Source organism: Notechis scutatus, chromosome 2, assembly GCF_049901735.1.
Source record: "Notechis scutatus isolate UNSWTSFEM ecotype Mainland chromosome 2, rNotScu1.2, whole genome shotgun sequence".
Taxonomy (NCBI): domain Eukaryota; kingdom Metazoa; phylum Chordata; class Lepidosauria; order Squamata; family Elapidae; genus Notechis; species Notechis scutatus.
The window spans coordinates 160,272,899-160,296,366 of NC_142010.1; the positions used below are offsets into that span (position 1 = coordinate 160,272,899).

The window sequence follows — 23,468 nt, forward strand, 5'->3', positions numbered from 1 at the left end:
TCAGATTTGTGTGAGCAAGTGTCCAGATAGGTATATCACTTTTCTACAGGCCTCCAGTATCGACCACACAGTAACCCAGGAACTAAAATATTATCAACAGTTTTGTGTCCCAGAGTTTACTGATCTGAAGAAGGTAAGTGAGCTGAATTGTTGGATTGTTGCTGTGTTCTTTCTTAAAACTCAGGTAGAGAATATCCTTTTTTGGACAGAAATTAATCATTGATGCACCCTGTCTCTTTCAATCTCTGTTCCAGAGTGCACCTGAAGTGTTGAAAGACGGTGAATGTCCAGCCATGCTTACACCAAGCAAGCCCTGTAAGTCCTTCTGTAAAACAAGGCTGGTAGAAGAAACTCTAGGGATTTAATTCTAGTTTCAAGAGCAGCTGAACCACCTTAACAAAACCAATCAAGGGCTGTGACTGCCAGCTTCCATAGTCATTCCATATACAAACTTTAGATTGGATACTGATTTTGCTTGTTACTCACAGGATACATCTCCTTAAATTACTTAGCCTAGTTTTTCCTTACTCTAAGGTTTAAAAACATCCAAATAATTAATTACATAAACTTTGTAGCTGCTTGGACTTGGTGGCTAATTATTATTCACTTAAATTTTATGAAGCTATTACTATGTAGCTTCAGTGATTCAAGTTGGGAACAGAAGGTAAAACCTGTGATGGTTTCCAGATTCTTAAGATTTTTTTTTTTATTTTCAAAACTCAGCAACATGGTTGTGCAGAGCAGAGCTTGATCTCTACTTATTGTTTTAAAGACCAATATATTAGATAGAAAGATCAAGGGTGTTGCTTTTAGCTATTCCCACAACTTATATTGAATAGATGAGTATGATTTTTGTAACTTGAAATGTGTATTTTTCTGTGTGCCAAGGGGTCCCTCTTTTCTGTTTTTTTGTTTTTGAGCCAGTTTGTTTTTGAACATTCAGTAGTGGATGAACTTCTTTCAGCCAGATGTTTGTAATACATGTAATTCTAATAAATTCACCATTGAAGTTAGATTATGATTTAATACAGCCTCTATTAGTAGTCACAATTGGGAGTTTCAGATAAATCAGAATGATCAGCCTACTTTAGTAGTAATAGAAGTAATAGTAGTTGGCATTTCCAAGATAGAAAACAAGTGGTAACAATAGAGTAATTATAAAAATGTTATCAATAAAAACAGTGTATTACTAAATACAGATACTAATTAAATAAATTCTTAAGCTAATATGAACCAAACCTTGCAATCATTTGTATTAATAATTGTGTTATACTAAACATTTGATTGACAATACAACCAACTGGAAATACATCTGAAAAAAACAGAAACTAACATGGAAATGTCCATTTTAATAAGAGCAGGATGGGAAAAACAAACCTTTTCCCTTATATACCAGTTAAATAAAAGTAATTTTAAATACCTCTTTTAAGACTTTAAGGCTCTTCCCAAAGGGTAAAGGGGAAGCTAATTCTAGAATTCTTGAAAGCTTAGAACCTAGAGATTACAATTCTGGATAGGGAACAGAAAGGAAACCTTTCCCAGAGAATATAAAATATCAACAAGTTTCTCAGAGGACATATAGTTATATACTGGGAGGGGTGGGAGATGAGGTACTGGGAGGCTCCTGGGAAGAACCAGTAGTTTAAAGTGAGTTGGCTTAAATAGGGAACTTGTGAAGGTCCTGCAGTATTTGTGAAACATGAGAATAATATGTTGCTCTAACGAGGCAGAGGAAATCACTTAAAGTGTTTAAATCTCTTTGATGCTTAAACAGTGGCTCGTAGATGTTTACCTGCAATCAATAGTAAGAAAGGTGTTATCATGGTTGGAAACGCAACAACTTTTGATGATGGAAGTGGAAGTGGGAAGAAAAGGAATGTGACAGAACTTCTGGAAGGGGCCAAGTGAGTTTTATTTGCCTGTTGTGATTTATTTATTTGGTTTACATGGACAATAAGAAAAAGGTGACTCTGGGTAGGAAAATAAAAACCAAGCGTTAAAAAATCAAACACAATAATCTGGAATTGAAAAGAGAATTAAATAATAAAAATAACAAAATTAACCAAATTAACCAAGGCCAAATAACACTTATCATGTTTAAGATCTTTCATTCTGGCCTAATACTTGAGGAGAAAAATCAGATTTTTATGGACATACAGAGGGACAGACAGATGAGAAACATCCAAACTTTGTGGGTTATGTTATTTCACAGGGCAGGCACTGTTAACATCTAAATGTTACAGGCATCTAGATCCTACTCTTTCATGGAAGGGACTTGAAGCATGCCCACTCTGCTGGATTTCATGGGCCTGGCAGAGATAATTGGAGACAAAATCTCTCCAAATAGCCTGATCCATGTCACAAAGGATTTTATAGATCTATAAGCATGGGAATTGCATCTGAAAGATTATCGGGAACCAGTGCATGGGGCCAAGTAATGGTGTTAAATGGGCATACCAAGTTACTTTTATAACTACTTGCACCCCTGAATTCAGGATCAGTTACAGTTTCTGGGTGTTTTTTTTTTTAAATAGCCCCCCTGCATAATGTGTGGCAATAATACGAACAGAAAATGACCAAGGCATCAGAGACTGGAGTAGGACTTCTCAGTCCTGGAACTGGCACAGTTGTTGATCAGGGTGGAGTTGTCCAAAGCATTGTCCTCCTTGACCACAGCTGCCACTTGTTCTTCCAGCAGGAACTGAGTCCAAGAATAGCCTCAAATCTCACACAAGTTTTGCCTGGGTGAAAATATCTTCATTCAGAACCAAAACTAAAGAATCCTCAGAGCCATGGAATCCAAAAGCCCAAAGATACCATGCTTGCTCTGTTTAAGCTGAATGCTATTTTTTCCTGTCCAAACTTCCACAACAAAATAGGACTTTGATGGCAACAAATGATCAGTCTAGGTGGAGAATGTATAACTAGGTATATATGACTTCTTGAAGATACTTGACTGTACCAACAGATGTTTCACCCATTGATTTCATGTAGATATTAAATAAGAGCCCTGAGGATCCTGCAAAACAGGAGCCTTGAGCTAGATTCCACCATGAAATACCAACTGGGAATGGTCCTAGTAGAAGGACAACTAGTGCAGCTCCATACTTATATCTCCTAAACCTTGAAACCAGTCCAGTTATACCAGGGGTGGGCAAACATTTTGGCTCGGGGGCCGCATTGACTTTTAAAATTTGACAGACGGGCCGGGTCAGCACAAGATTTTTTGGGAATCGCCCCCCCACCCTTCCCCCTTTTCCTCCTTCCCCTCCCCTCGGAGGCCGAGTCAGGAGTTGCTACCGCTGGCGCGGCTCGCGCGGCTCCAGTCCGCGTTGCCTCGGGAAGGAAAGGCAAAAAGGAAGAGCCGCGGCGGTGCTTTGCAACGGCAGCAGCGGCTCCTGGTTTTGTCTTTTCCTTCCCGAGGCAACGCAGGACTGGAGCCGCGTGGAGCTGCGCCGGCGGTAGCAACTCCTGACAGCCCCAGCCGGATACCTGAGCGAAGCCCGGGCGGTGCGAGCGGAGGCCGCTGAGCGGCAGGAAAAGGGAGCTGGGCCAGCCACAGACCAGCCTCCGTGCAACATGCCGCTGCCCGGCCCCGGCGAGGGAAAGCAGCGGGCATTCCCTGGGCGCGCAGCGGGGGGTTCTCTTTTGGCCGGCCCCGATTTTTTTTCAGAGCGGAATATCATGCCTGGCGCCCGCGAGTTAAAACGAAGCCGAAAGTTGCTGGGAAGTTGCTCGGGTGCTGGGAGCAGGCTTTTAAAGTGCCGCCCGAGCAGGACCGCCGAGCCGGAAAACGGGGCACCAAGGCAGGGCAAGGCTCCACCAGCAGCGGCCTAGCTTTAGGTGGCTCCAAGCAGCCCACCCCGCCCGCTGGTGGAACCTTTCCCGCTCCTCGGCGGGAAGACGCTCCAGCCTGCAAGCTTTGCCTTTGCAAAGTTTAAGCCTGGAAGCCCGGAAAAAAAAGGGGGATCGGCGGGGACTCACCTTCGGAGTAGTCGCACTCGAAGGTGATTTCGAACTCCCAGCCGAGGCCTTTGCAAATTTCTTTTCTTTCCTACCCCTAGATTGCTCCGCACTGTTTTGCAGCTTTGGGGGCCACGCGGCACAGGGCAATACGCCACACCCAGCGATTTTTTTTCAGGGGCGGGCCGGATTGGACAGACCAATGGCAGTGATTTTTTTTCAGGGGCGGGCCGGATTGGACAGACCAATGGCAGTGATTTTTTTTCAGGGGCGGGCCGCATTGGACAGACCAACGGGCCGGATGTGGCCCCCGGGCCGTAGTTTGCCCACCCCTGAGTTATACATTTGCCACCTAAACTGACCAAATGTTGCTATCAATAGTGATTAATAGTACCAAAAGCTGCTGGGTAACCAAAAAGATGGATATACTATCTCTATCACAGTTCCTTCACAGATCATCTATAAGAGCAATCAGTGCTGTCTAAGTATTATATCCTGGTCTGAGAACCAAATGAAAGAGGTCCAGATAATTAATTTCATCTGTAACTATAAGCATCTCAACAGACTTCTCTCAAAATTGTTAGATCCCATAAACATTCTTGAGCAGGGAACAGGCCACAGCCTCTTTAAGACCACTTTGATTCAATTACATGTCATAGCTTGAGAGGCCAGGAGGGACATCGATTTATTACCATTCTGTGGTTTACAGGATTGAGAATCCCACTTTTTCACGATCAACATGTTTAAACTCTTCCCATATTACCATGCTATAGAGTGTGCCCTAGTTATCTCAAAAGAACTGCAAAACCAGAATTTAACTCTGTGCATTTGAGGAATTGTATCTAATAATGCTTATATGTGTCTAATATGTGATCACTGCACTATTTTGATGCTATTGAAACTCTAGCATCATTGGCATGGTGACCTAAAACTCCTGGTTTGCTCCAAACCCTTTCCCTGCAAGCGCAGATTAATGTTCCCCAGCACTATACTATGCCAACAGTTTCTAATAATTTGGGCAGGGAAGCTAGTATCATAGCAGTAATCCCATCTGATGTCTAGAGCCCAGTCCAGGGCTCTGCAACCTGTGGCTCTGGAGCCACATGCGACTCTTTCAGCCCTCTGCTGTGGCTCCCTATCGGCTGACCCCACCACGGGCTGGCCCCTCCCCATCACTCCTCGCCTGGCCTAAGAAGGTAAGGATGGTAGCGGTGGATGGAGACTTTCAGAGCAGGTGGTGACGGTGGGAGTGAGTGACGTCAAGTTGGCCACGCCCACCCAGTCACACCGGTTGTTAAATTATTGGCTCCTGGTGTTTTCTGTGGGAAATGGGTCCAAATGGCTCTTTGAGTGTTTAAGGTTGCAGACCCCTGGCCTAGTCTCATCACAACTACACTCTGCAGAGATGTGTGTCTGAAACCACCAGGTCCCCCAAATAATGTCCAAAATAACCAGTGGTACCAGTCTCTGCTCATTTTCCAACTTTTGCATTGAAGTCTCCAAGAATGTAAACAATGTCTTTTTGAGCACTTGTTTCAGAGTTTCTTGAGCATGCCATAAAATCCTTCTTTTCAAGCTCTGTTGCTGCAGTTGTTGGGACATAGACTTGAATACTTGTGATGTTCGGGGGCTTGGTAAGAATTCTGATGGTTATAATTTGATCACTTACAGTTGAGAAACTTTCCACTCCTCTAGCAAGTTTCTAGCTTACAATAAACACTCCATTTGTTTTCCTGATATTTTGTCCTGAATAATAAACAGTGAAGCCCTCAAGCTTGAAAAGCCATTGTTTGACCAACGTAGCTCACTGACATCAAGAGATCATTTTCCAGCTTGATCATCATTTGACAAGAAAATAGCACTCACAACTCACAATAAAATAGCACTGTTCCAATATTTGAGGGGCTCCTACAAAAATGAGGGAGTCTGTCTGTTTTCCAAAGCACCAAAAGGCACAACAAGAAACAATGGATGGAAACTAACCAAAGAGAAAAGCAACCTAGGATTAAGGAGAAATTTCCTAAGGGTGAGACCAATCAACCAATGGAACATCTTGCCTTCAGAAGTTGTTGGTGCTCCATCTGTCAAGCATCCAAGTAACGTGTCTCAAAAAATAAAGTCCAAGGTATCTATCTTCCTTTTCAAATCCATTTATTAGGAACACATTAAATTGACAAGGAGTTAGTGTAATTCTGACTCTGAACCTGATCCAGAATTACACCCAATAAAAGCAAAAATGTGAAACTCCCCCCCCCCAAGTCATAATCTCCAATCAATTCTCAGTCCAACAGTCCAGTGACTCCAAACTCCATCTTCAGCCAGCTGCAGGCATCTGATCTATTCCCATGGGAAAGGAATGCCACCTAGACATAACATTCCCCCCTTATCTTTACAACCCCCTTTCAACAGTTAGAAAATGATGAACCTGAAGTACCGTGTTTCTCATATAATAAGGCCGAGTCTTTTTTTTTTTTTTTTTGAGCTCGAAAAGACGGCTAGGCCGTCTTTTCGGGAGTGACTTAATTCCCCCCGCATCTTAGGGCGGGCGGTGACGGCTTGGATGTTGACCTTGGCATTGGTGGAGCACTTTGTATCAGGGTCAACGCAGGCAGCACCATATCCGGGTGTGCAACAAAAGTACTTCCTAACAGCAAGCCCCCCTGCCATTTCCCCCCCATTTCGCATGTTTTAATATAGGCCTTAATTTGGGGGGAGGGGCTTAATTTCATTTCATGCCTATAAAACATGCTGGGACTTCCTATTGGGGGAGGCCGTATTGTTGGAGAAACGGAATTATTAATTCCAGTTACTACAAACCTAAAACTTAATAGAAAAGAAAAGAAAACAAAGGCTAATATAAAATATGTCATCTTCAGGGTCGACAGGCTGCCCCCCCTTCAAGTGAAAAGAACTTCCTACAAAGACACAATGATAAGATCAATTAAACTCTAAGCTCCCCTGCCACCTTCATGTACCCACTTCAGCTTATGAGGATTTTTCTCATGGAACCTTTTAATCAATCTATCGGCATTCACTTTCCAGCTTTTTACCCAGGTTGGCTCTGAAATAGGATATCACTTCCAATGCATTAAATACTGTAATTGACCCCAATAGATTCAGGAATCTAAAACTCGTTTAACCTCATAAGGTTCACGACCCGCATTCAGTAAATGGTTTTGGTGGGGCCCGATCTACTGGCCTAAGGGAAGAACTGACAGCCGGCTTTAACAAGCTGCAATGGAAAATCAGATGTACTTTCCCTAACAGTCGAGGGAGCTTGTAACTGGATTATCTTAATGATTTTAAAAGGACCCAAAAACTTTGGTCCCAACTTTCTAGAAGGCCATTGCAATTTCAAATATTTCACAGACAGATAAACTTTATCCCTACTCTAATTTGTGGCTGCTGGGAACGATGTTTGTCATCTTGCGTTTTGTTGGGTTTTTTTTTTTTTTTTGGTAAAAATTTTTATTTGGGTTTTCACAAAACATAATACAAATAAAATATCTTTTTTTGAGAATAGCATGATCCTGGGTTATCACTTCTCCATACAGACACAAATTCAATTTCATATTCATCTTTGTATTCTATACCATATCTTATTACTATTTTAGCATTTTCTCAGTGATTTTTCCCTTCCCTTAGTTTTCTCAACCTTGTTTTTAACTATCTCATTCCTTTCTAAATTCAATTATATATCTTTTTCTAAGTTTCAATATCTTTCAAATCATTATATTTATATATTTATCTGTCCTGTTTCAATTTCATATTTTCTTTTCTCATTAAACAAGTTTTCCCCTGTCGTTATTGATTGGAGTATGACACCTTTGTATCTTTTAATTTTTGTCCATTCAAATGTTATTTAAACTTCAATTTATGCCTTTACAATTATAACATTCAACCTCTATTTCATAACACATAACTTTTGCCAATCGAATTCTGCTTGGTACATTCTTAAAATACACATTAAGTTCTTAAAGAGAAAATATGTACACTGCTCAAAAAAATAAAGGGAACACAAAAATAAGACACCCTAGATCTGAATGAATGAAATATTCTTATTAAATACTTTGTTCATTACATAGTTGAATGTGCTGACAACAAAATCACACAAAAATTACCAACGGAAATCAAATTTAGCAACCCATGGAGGTCTGGATTTGGAGTTAACTCAAAATTAAAGTGGAAAAAAACACTACAGGCTGATCCAACTTTGATATAATGTCCTTAAAGCAAGTCAAAATGAGGCTCAGTAGTGTGTGTGGCCTCCATGTGCCTGTATGACCTCCCTACAATGCCTGGGCATGCTCCTGATGAGGTGGTGGATGGTCTCCTGAGGGATCTCCTCCCACACCTGGACTAAAGCATCCCCCAACTCCTGGACGTGACATTGGTGGATGGAGTGAGACATGATGTCCCAGATGTGCTCAATTGGATTCAGGTCTGGGGAATGGGTGGGTCAGTCCATAGCATCAATGCCTTCGTCTTGCAGGAACTGCTGACACACTCCAGCCACATGAGGTCTAGCATTGTATTGCATTAGGAGGAACCCAGGGCCAACCGCACCAGCATATGGTCTCACAAGGGTTCTGAGGATCTCATCTTGGTACCTAATGGCAGTCAGGCTAACTCTGGCGAGCACATGGAGGGCTGTGCAGCCCCCTAAAGAAATGCCACCCCACACCATTATTGACCCACTGCCAAAACGGTCATGCTGGAGGATGTTGCAGGCAGCAGAACGTTCTCCACTGCATCTCCAGATCCTGTCATGTCTGTCACATGTGCTCAATGTGAACCTGCTTTCATCTGTGAAGAGCACAGGGCGCCAGTGGTGAATTTGCCAATCTTGGTGTTCTCTGGCAAATGCCAAACGTCCTGCACAGTGTTGGGTTGTAAGCACAACCCCCACTTGTGGACGTCAGGCCCTCATACCACCCTGATGGAGTCTGTTTCTGACCGCTTGAGCAGCCACATGTCATTTTGCAGGGCTCTGGCAGTGCTCCTCCTGTCCCTCCTTGCACAAAGGCAGAGGTAGCGGTCCTGATGCTGGGTTGTTGCCCTCCTACAGCCTCCTCCACATCTGATGTACTGGCCTGTCTCCTGGTAGTGCCTCCATGCTCTGGACACTATGCTGACAGACACAGCAGACCTTACCACAGCTCGTATTGATGTGCCATTCTGGATGAGCTGCACTACCTGAGCCACTTGTGTGGGTTGTAGACTCTGTCTCATGCTACCACTAGAGTGAAAGCACCGCCAGCATTCAAAAGTGACCAAACCATCAGCCAGAAAGCATAGGAACTGAGAAGTGGTCTGTGGTCACTACCTGCAGAACCACTTCTTTATTGGGGATGTCTTGCTAACTGCCTATGCTTTCCACCTGTTGTCTATTCCATTTGCACAACAGCATGTGAAATTGATTGTCAATCAGTGTTGCTACCTAAGTGTGATTGACTTGGAGTTACATTGTGTTGTTTAAGTGTTCCCTTTATTTATTTTTTGAGCAGTGTATATAACAATACTATATAAAAACTTATTCAATTCCAATTCAGCTCAACCATTAATGTTAATTACAATCTTCCATTAATATTGATTAACCTCTTTAACATTTCTTTTCAATTAAATATACTTCCTTAGGAACACTTATAATATTTTCATATATATTTTTCATATTTCTTTCATATTTCTCTTCACTTAACTTTTTATAAATCATTAATAACAATTAAAATGTTCTCGTCCTTTCCTAATTTCATTCTCTCATTCTCTTTATTTCATTTATTTATTAATAAACATTCCATTACATTACAATAAGTATTTTATCTATCACTTTAATCACACTTGTTTCATATTTTCTAAGTTCATTTCTATTTCTAATATAACAATGCTGCCTTATGTACCCTTGCAGAATCCTCTCTTTCAATTAAATTTTCACCCATTGTCTCTATGTCTTCTAAATAGGCTTATACCTTTAATCCTTGTATATTTTCCCTGTATCTCTATATCCTGTTTCTATCCTTTATAACTTATTTTCCTTTCTTTCTTCACCCTCTTCTTCTCCCTCCCCTTTTTAACCCCTTGTCTCTCTAATTCTAATTTTCTCTTCTGTAATCCTCTCTTCTGTTTCTTCCTAATATTGTAATTGCTTTTCAAACTATTCTTTTTTTGGTTGTTTTTTCAAATCTTAAATTTTTCACTCTCTTTCCCCCCTTTCCTTTTTTCCCCCCACATACAACTGACTTTTTAATGACTTGGTCATTAAAAAATGGCTTCTTAATATTTGATTGTAAATGTGTTAACAGCGGCTAGGATTGTATTTGCTAAAAATTGGAAGAGTGAGAAAATACCATCACAGGAAGAAATTATTAAGAAAATATTGGAATGTGCTGAAATGAGTAAATTGACATTTGATATTAGAGAACAAGAAGATAAACAATTCTATGAAATTTGGGACCTTTTCTATCAATGGCTAGATAATATAATAGAATAATAGAATATTTAGAACTTTAGGAAACAACGAATGCATATTTCTTTTTTTTTCTTTGATACTATCTTTATACAATTTTATTAAGATAGACTTGGTATGACTTTATGATTTGCTATAAAATAAATTAAGTAAACTATAGTTATCTCGTTAAAGTATGAATTAATAAAATTATAGTCAAATGATTGTTTAATAATGATATCAGGCTATATAATTGTTGATTGATAATATGAGCTATTATGTAATATAACTACAATGGAGACTATGAAATGGATGCACAAAAAAAGTGGTAAACCAACCGATACACTGTCTGTAAACTCATGAAGGAAAGGATGATGTTTTTATGTTTTATGTGTTTTTGTCTGTTGTTAAAATCAATAAAACTGTTTTCAAAAAAAAAAATGGCTTCTTCTTTGTCCCGCCCTTCTTGTTCTGGGAGCATTTCTTGTTGTTTCTCATAGTTCAAAATCTCCATTTCTAAGAATTGAAATACGAAGCCAAAAAAACCTCTTCCTTCTTGTGCATCTTTCTGTTTTTTAACTTCCATTTTCAGTTCTTCCAAGAGTGATGCCATTTTAAATGCTTTTAAACAACCACCCGATTGATTTTAACCATCTAAATCCAATAACCAAAAATCCAAAAATCACCAAATAATCCAAATAATCCAAGGCTGTTTCTTCTTGTTTCTTTTTTCCACTTTCTCTTCCTGGGACTCTATTTATCTTGTTACAAAGTTTCAGTTAGAATGTATCTTTTAGGAATCGTGTTAAAGTTTCACTGTTAATTCCTTTTATTTCCAGGTGGTCTCCTCCATTTTAACAGATCCCACCCTTTTATTTTTTTCTCTCCTTTCCTTCTTTTAAAAGTTTTTAAATGTCCAAAATCTTTATTTTCCCTTTGACATTTTATTTTCAGCTTAAATGCCTATTAATGTCAAAGTGAATTATCAGTTTCTTACTTAAGTGTCTTAACTGTCAATATGGGAAGGAAAGGAGAAAAAAAAAGACCATATCTTTCCCCTTCCCTCTCTCCTTCACCGCTTCAAAAATCTTCTGTGGGAACAAGTTATTCTTTATAGTTTAAATTCCAGGGTACCTTATGTTATCGCTTTTTCAGTTCAACCCGGTCAGTCAAAACTTTTTCTTCTTATCTTCCTCCTCCCATCTTTTCCAATTGAGTTCTTCTTTGAGGTGGCCATTTCTGACCACCACTGCAACCGCCTTCGGGAAAGGGAGTAATGGCCAGCTGAGGAGGAGAGATGCGGTTCTCCTCGACCCTGCTGGCAGTCTCCCCCCTCTTCACTACCTCTACGGGGTGGCTTTTGCCCCAAATCCAGCTGGCTCGGGGCGCTCCAGCGGCAAGCATGGATTGAAACCGCGCATGAAACCAACTCTCTTCATACTCTACATAAATGACCTCTGTGATCATATTAAGAGCAACTGCATTCTCTTTGCTGATGATGTAAAGCTATTCAACACCACAGACAATACTACTACCCTCCAAAAAGACCTTGACTGTGTATCAGAATGGTCAATCAAATGGCAACTTCAAATCTCAACAAATAAATGCTCTGTCTTACATATTGGCAGAAAAAAAGTCAGAAAATAAAATACAAGCTAAATAGTCAAGACCTTGTTGATGATCCAAACTGTCAAGGACCTTGTAGTACTCATTTCAAATGATCTAAGTGCTAGAGCCCGCTGTAACTACATAGCCAAAAAGGCATTAAGAGTTGTTAATCTAATTCTACGTAGCTTCTTCTCTGGTAATATCACATTACTAACTAGAGCATACAAAACATTTGCTAGACCTATACTTGAATACAGCTCATCAGTCTGGAACCCTGGAATCGTGTATCTGATATTAACACAATTGAAAAAGTCCAGAAATATTTCACAAGAAGAGTTCTCCGCTCCTCTACTCATTGCAGAATACCTTACGCCACCAGACTTGAAATTCTAGAACTAGAAAACCTTGAATTATGCCGTCTTCGGTCTGATTTAAGCATGGTATATAAAATCATACATTGCAATGTTCTATCTGCAAATGAATACTTCATCTTCAATCATAACAATACAAGAGCACACAATAGATACAAACTCAAGGTTAACTGCACCAAACTTGACTGCAGAAAATACGACTTCAGCAACAGAGTGGTCAATGTTTGGAATACTCTACCTGACTCTGGGGTTTCTTCCCCAAACCCCAAAAACTTTAACCTTAGACTGTCTACTATTGACCTCACCCCCTTCCTAAGAGGCCTGTAGGGGGCGTGCATAAGTGCACCAATCATGCCTACAGTCCCTGTCCTATTGTTTTTATTTTTCTTATAAGTATTTATCTCATGTATTCAAAACTATATTTATTCTTATACCTGTATATATATATATATATATATATATATATATATATATATATATATATATATATATATATATATATATGTATGTATCTATGTATGTATGTATCTATGTATGTATGTATGTATGTATATAGCGATTGACAAATAAATACTAAACTAAATGATCGTGGATTTCGGTCCATCACAGAAGAAGCTCAAACCGGAACTCCGGGTTTTGTTGATTTTTGTGGCTTCCGCTAAAGCACGCTTGGTATTTTCCTATGACTCTTTTAACGTATCCATCCATTTATTTACTGACATGGATGAGGGGGGTTCTGTAGGTAACTCTAGCATAGGGACAAATTCCATCCCAGTGCTAATTTGAAGCAGAGTTAATGTTGTTCTACTGTGCACTGCATTATTGTAAGCCACTTCAATGAATGGTAATAGCTCTGCCCAATTTGATTGCTGGTAATTTACATAAAATCTCAAATATTGACTAATCATTGCATTAATACATTCTGCTGCCCCATTTGTGCTCGGATGGAATCCATAACTTAACTCTTGGTATGACCCAATCACTTTTATAAACTCCCACCAGAACTTAGCTGTGAATTGGACACCCTTATCTGATATAATTCTGCACAGAACCCCATGTAACCTATGGATGTGTTTAACAAATAGTCTAGCTAATTTCTTCACCAATGGGAGACCATTGCAGGCTATGAAATGGGCTTTTTTTGAGAACAAGTCGACCACGGTCCAAATGACTGTGTTCCCACCACTCTCTGGAAGCTCGACTATAAAGTCCTTCCCTATCTCTTCCCAAGGATGGGATGATTCTGCCACTGGTTGGAGAAGTCCTGGAGGCTTTCCAGGTCTCATCTTCATTGTTGCACAAGTGGCACAGGTTTTTACATAGTCCTCAACGTCTTTTTTCATCCTTGGCCACCAGAATTGTCTCCTGGCTAAGTGCAATGTCTTTAAATAGCCAAAATGTCCTCCTTGTTTAGAATCATGGCTTCTTTGCAGGACTTGGATTCGCAGGGTGTTTGGAACATACAGTTTTGATCCTTTCCAAGCCACTCCATCCTTCTGAGTTAAACTGTCCTTGTTGTCCTGGTACCAGGGGTCCATTGAAAGCTTGTTTTTCAGTCTTTTGATCATAGCATCTTTGTCTTTTGGGCTGTGCCTTTTTGCTTGCGCTCGGTGGTGATTTGTGACACTGACTGGGAAGGAGGAATTATGGCATGAATTACCTCCTCTCTCTTGCTGATGAATTGTGGTTTTCTGGACAAAGCATCTGCCAGTTGATTTCCCCCCCCCACCCGAATGTATTTGAGTTTGAAGTTGAACCATTTGAAGTATTGCGCCCACTGGACTTGTTTAGTCTCCTGGGAGTTTTCAGTGCCTCTAAATTTTTATGATCGGTCCAAACCTCAAAGGGTAGTTGACTGCTTTCTAGGAATTGTTTCCATGTGAGCAGGGCCCAGTGTACAGCGTACACTTCTTTTTCCAAGACAGCCCATCATCTCTCAGTTTCAGTGAGATTTTTGGAAGTATAAGCACAGGGCTGCAGGTTTCCATTAGCATTTTTCTGCAAGATGACTGCTGCCACTGCTACATTGCTGGCATCAGCTTGGACTAGGTAAGATTGCTCGGGGTCCGGATGCTTTAATATTGGTTCTTTCGCAAAATGCCTTTTTAAGCATTCAAAAGATCATTGGCATTCTAAAGTCCAATTTAGATGTTGCCCCAGCCTTGGCTTGGTAGGGCCACCCCCAGTCTTTAGCAACTCTGTAATGGGAAAGGCAATCTCTGCAAATGAGGGAATAAATTGGCGATAAAAAATTGTGAACCTGAGAAAGCTTTGCAACTGTTTCCTGGTGTGTGGGGGTTGCCAGTCCAAGATCGCTTTCACTTTATCTGGGTCCATTTCCACCCCCTGGCTCAATATGCGATAGCCTAGGTCGGGTGTCAGCCTGGGAGCCACATGCAGCTCTTTGATTCCTCTCCTGCAGCTCCCTGCTGACCTGGTCACATGATCTGCTCTCTGCCCTGAGAAGGCGTGAGCCTCTCTGCAGAGCCGCACAGCTAAAGCACCCCTAGCATTTTCTCCTCACTGTCCACGACCGGCTGCTTTTTGTGATTCTGTGTCCTTCACAGGCAATTCAGCACCAGCCGTGGCTCTCTTTATGTCAGTTCAGGAAAGAGGGAAATAGGGAGGAGCAGCGATCACCGGATGCAGGGAGGGGAAGAGCTCCAGCTCTCCTGCGCAGCACAACTCTCCTGTGCAGCGCGGCTCTCCTATGCAGCACAGCTCTCCTGCGCAGCGTGGCTCTCCTGTGTTGTGCTGTGCAGCCAGCTACTCACCTCACTGCACAGTGGCAGCAGCAGAAGGAGGAGTTGCCATCCCCACTGCTGCCATGATCCTGGTCCAGGAGGGTTGTGTGTGCGTGCGCGTGTGTGTGCGTGCGCGTGTGTGAGAAAGAGATGAGAGAGAGAAAAGGGAGAGAAAGAGAGAGAGGAAAAAGAGAAACAATGGAGAGAGAAGGGGGAGAGAGAAATGAAAGAGAGCTGGAAGGAGAGAATGAGTGAGAGGGAAAAGAGAGGGAAACAAATGAGAGAGAGAAGAGTGAGAGAAAGGAAGAGAAAGGAAGAAAGAAAAAAAACTCTCAGACCTATGATGAAAGCAATGGCAAGCTAGATCTCTTGCCAAGAAAACTGCAGTTCGCCAGAAGGCACAAATTGTAAACAAATCTGCACAGTTCTTTTTTTATAAGTTTTTTTTTTTTTTACAACAAATCCATCTTCCATTTAAACAGTGTGTTGACTGGTTACAAACATTTTGTGCAATAATCAGCACATTACAATTATAATTAATCAAATATTTTACTATAATATAAATAACTATATTTTTGCTCTGCTAATATATCTTATCGTTGTCAATCTTTATTTTCCAACCATTGATAAAATAAATCCCATATCATATAATATTCAGTTTGTTACTTTCTTTAATTGCCAAAGTTAATCTATTCATTTCTGCACATTCTAGTATTTTCTTAATCACATTGTCTTCTATCGGAATCTTCTCGCTTTTCCAGTGTTGAGCAAATACTAGCTGCAGTTAATACGTGTATAATCAGGTATGCTTTTTCTTTACTATAAGTCTCAGGTATCATCCCCAATAAAAATATTTCACGTTTTAAATCTATGTGTTGCTTTATCATCTTTTCCAACCACATATGTATTTTAGTCCAATATCTTTTAGCTTCTACACATGTCCACCACATATGTTCCGGGTGGCTGATGACACTTCCAATATTTAGCTGATTTATCTTTAAACATCTTTGCCAGCCATGCCAGTGCAAGGTACCATCCGTAGAACATCTTATACATATTTTCTTTATATGCTGTTGACATTGTTATTTTGTAATTCCTATCCCATAGCTTCTGCCATTTATCTAATTCTGTAGTATGGCCAAAGTTTTTTGCCCATGCTATCATTGTCTCTTTCACTTGTTCTTCTTCTAACTTGACACCCAATAGATAACTATACAATTTCTTATTCAGTTTTTCCTCTGTTCCTGTTAATATTTTATCCGTCAATTCTTTATAAAAGCCCTCTGTTTTAAACATCTTTTTCATATCTAGTATATGATGCGTATATGAATACCAAAGCATATCAATCCATTGTTCATTCAATTCTTGCTTGGTTTTGAGCTCACCCTTTTCATTCAAAATGTCTTTACATGTCTAACAATATTTCCCATTTGGATAACATTTGGATGTTATGTCTCACCTGTGCAAACGAGGTGAGAAGTCCAGATTTCCAAATGAATATAAACAAGCAAACAAGTCCAGTAATGACAGGGTTAAATTCCTTGAGCTGAGAAAGTTCTTGGCAGTCTCACACAAGCTGTCTGCCAAGTCCGACAATAAAGCAGGAATATAAATCACAAGCTGTCGCCACACACAGGATCTTCTGAAGCTTCTCTCACTAATTAACACGTCCCGAACAAGTTCTCAGAGCGAACACACCCACTTTTATTCATTGTGGGGCGTGTCAGTCCCTCATCTCAGTCTCTGATTCGTCCTTTCTTTCTGCGTTGCAACTCGCACTTTTTCCTGCGCCGTTGCCTCGCATCAAGCCAGCATTCCTCAGTCAGAGACTCTGATACGCCCTCCTGGTTATCTGCCGACACCTGAGGCACAATCAGGGAGGAAGGTCTGTCCGAAGAGGAAAGTCTTGGGGAGGAAGGCAACTCCAAATCCTCTAACAAAGCAGGCTCAAACCTCAGAGCCAAATCCTCATCTTCCTCATTGCCCAAGTCTTCGTCCTCTAGCAAAGCAGGCTCAAACCTCAAAGCCAAGTCCTCCTCTTCCTCATTGTCCAAATCTTTGTCCTCTAGCAAAGCAGGCTCAAACCTCCGAGCCACAACATTTGGATATACAAATGTTTTGTCGAAAGCCAGATGGCGATCTTCAGTTAGTATTGTTCTTTAGTTTTCTCCCATATTAACAATAAAGCATCTATTTTTTTTATTAACTTAGGTCCTGTTTCTAATGGATCTTCTAATATAAAATCATCTGCAAATGCCTGTAGTTTATATTTTTCCTTTTTTATTTCCATACCCTTTATCTCCTCATCTTGTCTGATATTTCTATTTAATACCTCTAGTGTCAATATAAATAACAGTGGCGACAAGGGACATCCTTGCCTTGTTCCCGGGGTGGGATTCAAATTTCTTAACAACCAGTTCTGTGGGCATGGCCTGATTTGTGGGGTGTGGCTTGGTGGTCATGTGACTGTCGGTGTGGCTTGCTGACTGGGCATTGCTTGGTGGTCATGTGACTGGCTGGGCATGGCTTGTATGTAAATATTGTAAATGTTTATGTAAATATTTAATTTTTTATAAAAATGAGCAACTTTTACCCAAAATCAGACAAAGCAGGCAGGCTGATTGAGTTGCTCACAGAATCATTCAGTGATCTATCTATCTGCCATTGGCTAGCTCAATCTGTCACATAAAATTTGCTTGCCATGAGTCTGCACTGAATAATAGAACCTTCAGTCCTAAGAGAGGTTCGGCTGTGCTTAAAAGCAGAGCCGAATATCTAAAGACTAGCTAGAAAGCAAGAAATCCAACCATTTCCTGCTTCCTAGCTAATGTAAATCTCCCGGCACAGCAGAACAGATGATGGTTGGGGGGGAAGGAAAAATAGCAATTTAGCAGGCAAGTTTGCTGGGTAAGGAGTGAGTGGGCAGGGAGGGTTCCCATGGGCCATGTGGGCGGCGCAGCCTTGTGTGTCTGCACAGCCCGGATTAATTGCTTTGGGGGATGCTCTGGGGGTTAGATTTCTCTGTGGCCCACCAAAATTTTCTCGTGGCCCACCAGTGGGCCACAGACCACTGGTTGGTGACCGCTGGTCTATTTTGTCAAATGCCTTGCTGAAGTCTAAGTATATTATGTCCACAGTATTTTGCAGGCCTACTAATTTAGTCACTATGTTGAAAAATGAAATAAAATTGGTTTGGCATAATCTGTTTTTAACAAACCCGTGCTGACTTCTAGATATTACTTTACTCGTTTCTAGATGTTGGCAGATCTGTTTTTTTATTATCTTTTCCAGTATCTTCCCAGGTATTGATGCTGATTGGTCTGTAGTTTCCTGGGTCAGGTTTTTCTCCTTTTTTGAAGATGGGAACCACATCAGCTCTTTTCCAGTCCTCTGGTAGTTTCCCAGTGCTTCAGGATTTTTGAAAAATGTGATACAGTGGTTCTGAGATGATATCTGCCAGCTTCTTCAGAACCACAGGTGGTATTCAACAGATTCGCACCAGTTCAGGTGATTTGGCATGGGTCATCGAACCGGGGGCGACCCCTGGCTGGCCATGCCCCCAACTTGGTTGCCCAGTTACTCACTTGCCCCAGTCACTCTCCTAGCTTTGCCTACCATGTGGTGGCCACGGCGCAGCTCAGCCAGATGTTCCATGGCTGCTGCACATGCACAGTGCATGTGCAGCCGCTACACATGCAGTGCGCATGTGCAGCAGTCCTGGGACATCTGCCCACCTACCTGCCCTCCCAGAGCACACTTTCTTCCTTCTCCCGGCGGACATGCCTCTTCCAGCCCAGCCCGGCCAGCCAGTAGGTGACCACATGTCCAGCTGCCCCTTTTTCAGTGCAAGAAGCCTGCCCCAACCAGCTGACTGCTCTCCTCCTCCTCGGCCATACAGAACAAACAGGCAGAGAAGGAGGGAAGCAGCCGTCCAGTTGCACTGAAAAAGGGGCAGCTGCAGACCAAAAAAGAGTCTCCTCCAGCCACCTCTTTTGCAGTGCAAGAAGCCTGCCCCAGCCTGGCTACTGCTGTCGTCCTCCTTGGCCATACAGGCAGAGAAGGAGGGAAGCAGCTGGCCGGTTGCACTGAAAAAGGCAACTCTTTCGGTCTCCAGCCGCCTCTTTTGGAGTTCTGCATCACTCCGCTTGGACTTGCTTTAAGTGGGCTCTGTGGGGTGGACCTGCATGGCCAGAATGCTGTGGTGGTGGCGCATTGGAGAAGTGGAACAAAGCTGCTGTAAGAAGCCTATAGCCGCCACATGTTTTTTTTGGTGCGGAGGAAGGAAGGTAAGGTTTCAGGCAGTCAGGAAAGCTGCCTAGCCCAGAGCTGCTGGTGGGGGTGGGGAGCAAGGCACATGCCTCGCTTGAATTTCCCAGCCCCAAAAGCAGGCGGGGAGGAAGTCCCGCCTGCGGCCCATTTGTTGGACCTGGAAGCCTTGCCTGCCGGCTTTTTTGTTCAACACGGGACCAGATACTGGCCAGGAAGAACCCTCGTAATGAGCTACACTGCTGGGCACTTGGAAGCGTGTGTGTGTGTGTTTATTTCAGGTGGGTCTCCTCTCCTAGCTTTAGAAGGAGAGAGGGAAGGAGGAAGGGAAGGGAAAGAGAGGGAAAGAGAGAGAGGGAAACAGAGAAGGAGAGAAAAAGGGAGTGAGGGAAAGAGAGACGGAGAGAGAAAGAGAGAGAGAAAGAAAGGGAGAGGGAGAGAAAGAGAAAGAAGAAAGAAAAGAAAGAGAAAAGGGAAAGAAAGAAAAAGAGAAAGAAAAGGGTTAGACAAAGAAAGATGAGATGGAAGGAAGGGAGAGAAAGAAAGGGAGGGAGGGGGGAGAAAGTGAATGAGATATATGGCTGAATGGATGGATAGATAGATACATGGAAGGAGGGAGGGAGAGAGAAAAAAAGGAGAGGAAGGAAGGACCCTGGCTTCAGAAGACTCTGAAACAGCACAGCAATCTAGGGCTGGAAGGGATCTCGGAGGTCATCTTCTAGTCCAAGGGTCTTCAAATTTGAGAGCTTTAAGACTTGTGGACTTCAACTCCCATATTTCCTGAGCTAACATGATTGGAGGAGGAATTCTGGGAGTTGAAGTCCACAAGTCTTAAAGCTGTCAAGTTTGAAGACCCCTGTTCTAGTCCAACCCCCTGCTCCAGGAGGAGATCCTTAAAGAATCATAGAATAGCAGTTAGAAAGAACCTTGGAGGCCATCTAGTCCAACCCCCTGCTCCAGCAGGAGACCTTATATCATCTGGAATCTGGATTATTTTGGTGCCTCTAACAGAGAGGAAAATTGGCAGAGGAGTTTACTAGGACAAGGCTGCCATGCAGAGGAAGGCAGAGATAGTCCTTCACTTATAACCACAATTGAGCCCAAAATTTTGGTTGCTAAGCAAGAGCATTATTAAGTGAGTTTCACCACATTTTACTCAATCCATGATATCTCCTGGGTCTAATGGTGATGTGCAGACTAGGGAAATAAATCTGAAGGTGTGTGTAATGTTCTAATCTACAGAAGTTATAGTTAAATGTGTAGCAGAAAGTGGACTATGTGAGTATTTTTCCAAACACAATGAGGTTGAATGTGTATAGTTTTTAGAAGAGCGCTCTCTGTTTGTGTGTGTACATGCACATACAGTATATGTAGCAGATAATGTATTTTTGTGTGTGCCTTTACACACACTATACTATGTAATATGTATGTACACATATGGCATATGTACATAGGATTACATAGTGTGTTTTGGATGTTCAGTAATAGTAAATAAATAGAGAGGGAAATTGTATTTCTTTGAGGCCAGGCAAGGCACCCCTTGACATGAGTGATGTCAAGTTGGCCATGCCCACCCAGTCACATGACCAAGACACATCCACCCAGTCACATGACCACCAAGCCACACCCACCAGGGGTGGAATTCAAATTTCTTAACTGGTTCTGTGGGCATGGCTTAATTTGTGGGTGTGGCTTACTGGCTGGGCATGGCTTGGTGGTCACATGACTGGCTGGGCGTGGTCATGTGACTGTGTGGGCGTGACCAACTCAATGTCTCTCACGTCAAGAGGTGCCTCCCCCCTCCCCCCCAGCCATTCTTTGTCACACCCAGCCTCAACTTTATAGTTCTGTAAAAATGTTCACCATTTTTTGACTTTATTATCTACGTACTATAGGTGTACTTTCATGGACCACTGAAAGGAGGAAATGGGTCACATGCTTTGCTCAAGAGTGTGATAGGCAACAGGCTTTTAAAGGGCTGCCAGAAAGAGGGGGGGCAATGTGTTTTCCAAAGCACCAGAAGGCAAACAAGAAGCAATGGATGAACAAAGAGAGAAGCAAACTAAGACTAAGGAGAAACTTCCTGACAGTGAGAACAATTGACCAGTGGAACTGCTTGCCACCAGAAGTTCTGGATGCTCCAACATTGGAGGTTTTATGAAAAGACTGGACAGCCATTTCTCTGAATGGTATAGGGTTCCCCCCAGGGTCTCTTCTAAGTGTTATTCTGTTATTCTGACACCTTTTCCAGAACCTCTACTCAGAGTTTGGCATCCTCAGTTTTCCTGCGTGAGCAGGGGGTTGGACTAGAAGACCTCCATATCCCTTTCAACTCTGTTAAACACATATGTATTTATGCTCTGGACTATAGACATGTAAACTCTGAAAAATACCTGGGCAAAAGAAAGGCAGTAAAATCACTAGGTGTAGGGACAGTGCAAAATATTAATATATGATAAAAAATGGTACAATTAAAAATAATAGCAGAGTTTTCTCTCTTTCCCCCTTCCTATTTCTTTTCTTTTTTTTTCTTCCTTCCTTCCTTCCTATTTCTTTTTCTTTCTTTCTCTTTCTCTCCCTTCCTCTTTCTTTCTTGCTATTCTCTCTCTCTCTCTCTCTCTCTCTCACACACACACACACACACACACACACACACACACACACACACCCTTCTAACCCTGCTATTCTATGATTTTGTAAGGATCTCCTGCTGGAGCAGGGGGTTGGACTAGAAGATGACCTCCGAGATCCCTTCCAGCCCTAGATTGCTATGCTATTTCAGAGTTTTCTGAAGCCAGGATTTGTGTCCTTCCTTCCTCTCCTTTTTTCTCTCTTCCTCCCTCCCTCCGTCTATGTATCAATCCATCCATATATCTCATTCACTTTCTCCTCCCTCTCTCCCTCTCTTTCCTTCTTTGTCCCATCTCTCCCTGTCTTTGTCTATCCCTTTTCTTCCTTTCGCTTCCTTTCTCTTTTTCTTTCTTCTCTCTCTCTCTCTCTTCCCCCTCTCACTTCCCTCCTCTCTCTGTGTCTCTCTATGGCTCTCTCCCCACCATCTCTCTGTGTGTGTCTCTCTCTGTGTCCCTCTCCCTATCTTCCCCTCTCTCCCTCCCTCTCTCTGTGTCTCTCTCTGTGTGTTTGTGTGTGCATGTGTGTCTCAAAGACATGGCTGGACCAAGCCAGCAAGTTCTCCTTGGTGTTCTTTGCTACTTCTTTTCATTTCTTCTTTTTGGAATGTAGACTGGCTGAACAATGATCCTTCTCCTCCTCTTCCTCCTCTCGTGACCAGCGGCTGTGGTGGGGCAGGGGAGTTGCACACACGTGGGGACGGTCCTCAAGCGAGCAGCCGCCTGCTCCGCACCTGGGTGTTCTGTGCTTTGGCACTCGCTTGAGGAGCGTCTCCCTGTGTGTGTGCACTCCCCCGGCCCCCGCCCCATCACAGCTGCCAGTCACAAGAGGAGGAGAAGGGTCTCCCGAAGGGACACTTCCACCGTGACTGGCGATTGTTGTGAACCAGTCTGGATTCCAAAACGAAGAAATGAAAGAAGTAGCAAAGAGCGCCAAGGAGAGTTTACTGGCTTGGCTCAGCTGCAGCTTTGAGGGAGAGACACAGAGGGGGCGGGGAGAGAGAGAGGTGGCAGTGCATCCTGGCAATGTGCCGGTGGTGGGGAATTTCCTTGGGCAGCTTCGGTGGCGGCGGAGGCAGAGCACACCGGGGCGTTCCCCCAGCTGGATCCAGCAACACCAGGGGGAGAAAGGGAACATTCCCTTCTCTCCCGGGCAGTGTGGCCATGGCCTTGCAGTGTGGGGGGGGTGCAGCTAGCTAGCTAGGTCGTGGCGAAGCAAACCAGGCAAGCCTGGGGACAGGGGGGAGGGACAGCGCAGCAGCCTAGGCTGGCCCAGGAGTCGACTCGACGGGGGCTTGTTTGTAGGCTCACTCACCCAGGGAGATCAGGGCCGCGGTGGAAAGCAGGCAGCAATGGTGGGTGAAGGCAGGTTAGCAATGGCGAGTGAGATGAGGAATGCCTGAGTGGGGCAAGTGAGTGGGCAGGAAGGGGTGGTGCCAGCCAGGGG

The 23,468-nt window shown here is 42.7% G+C and overlaps 1 protein-coding gene across 7 annotated transcripts in view; it reads left to right on the forward strand.

Moving 5' to 3' along the window:
• Positions 1-23,468, forward strand: part of SLC44A2 (solute carrier family 44 member 2 (CTL2 blood group)) — a 222,631-nt gene that overhangs the window by 164,623 nt on the left and 34,540 nt on the right. For all 7 annotated transcript variants that reach the window (XR_015747901.1, XM_087957087.1, XM_087957086.1 and 4 more), the window contains exons 6-8: positions 5-133; positions 255-315; positions 1,775-1,904. Coding sequence is in view for 6 of the 7 variants with exons in the window: in XM_087957087.1 (XP_087813213.1) it covers positions 5-133; positions 255-315; positions 1,775-1,904 (320 nt within the window). In the remaining variant the exon portion in view is untranslated. The remainder of the gene's footprint in view (positions 1-4; positions 134-254; positions 316-1,774; positions 1,905-23,468) is intronic.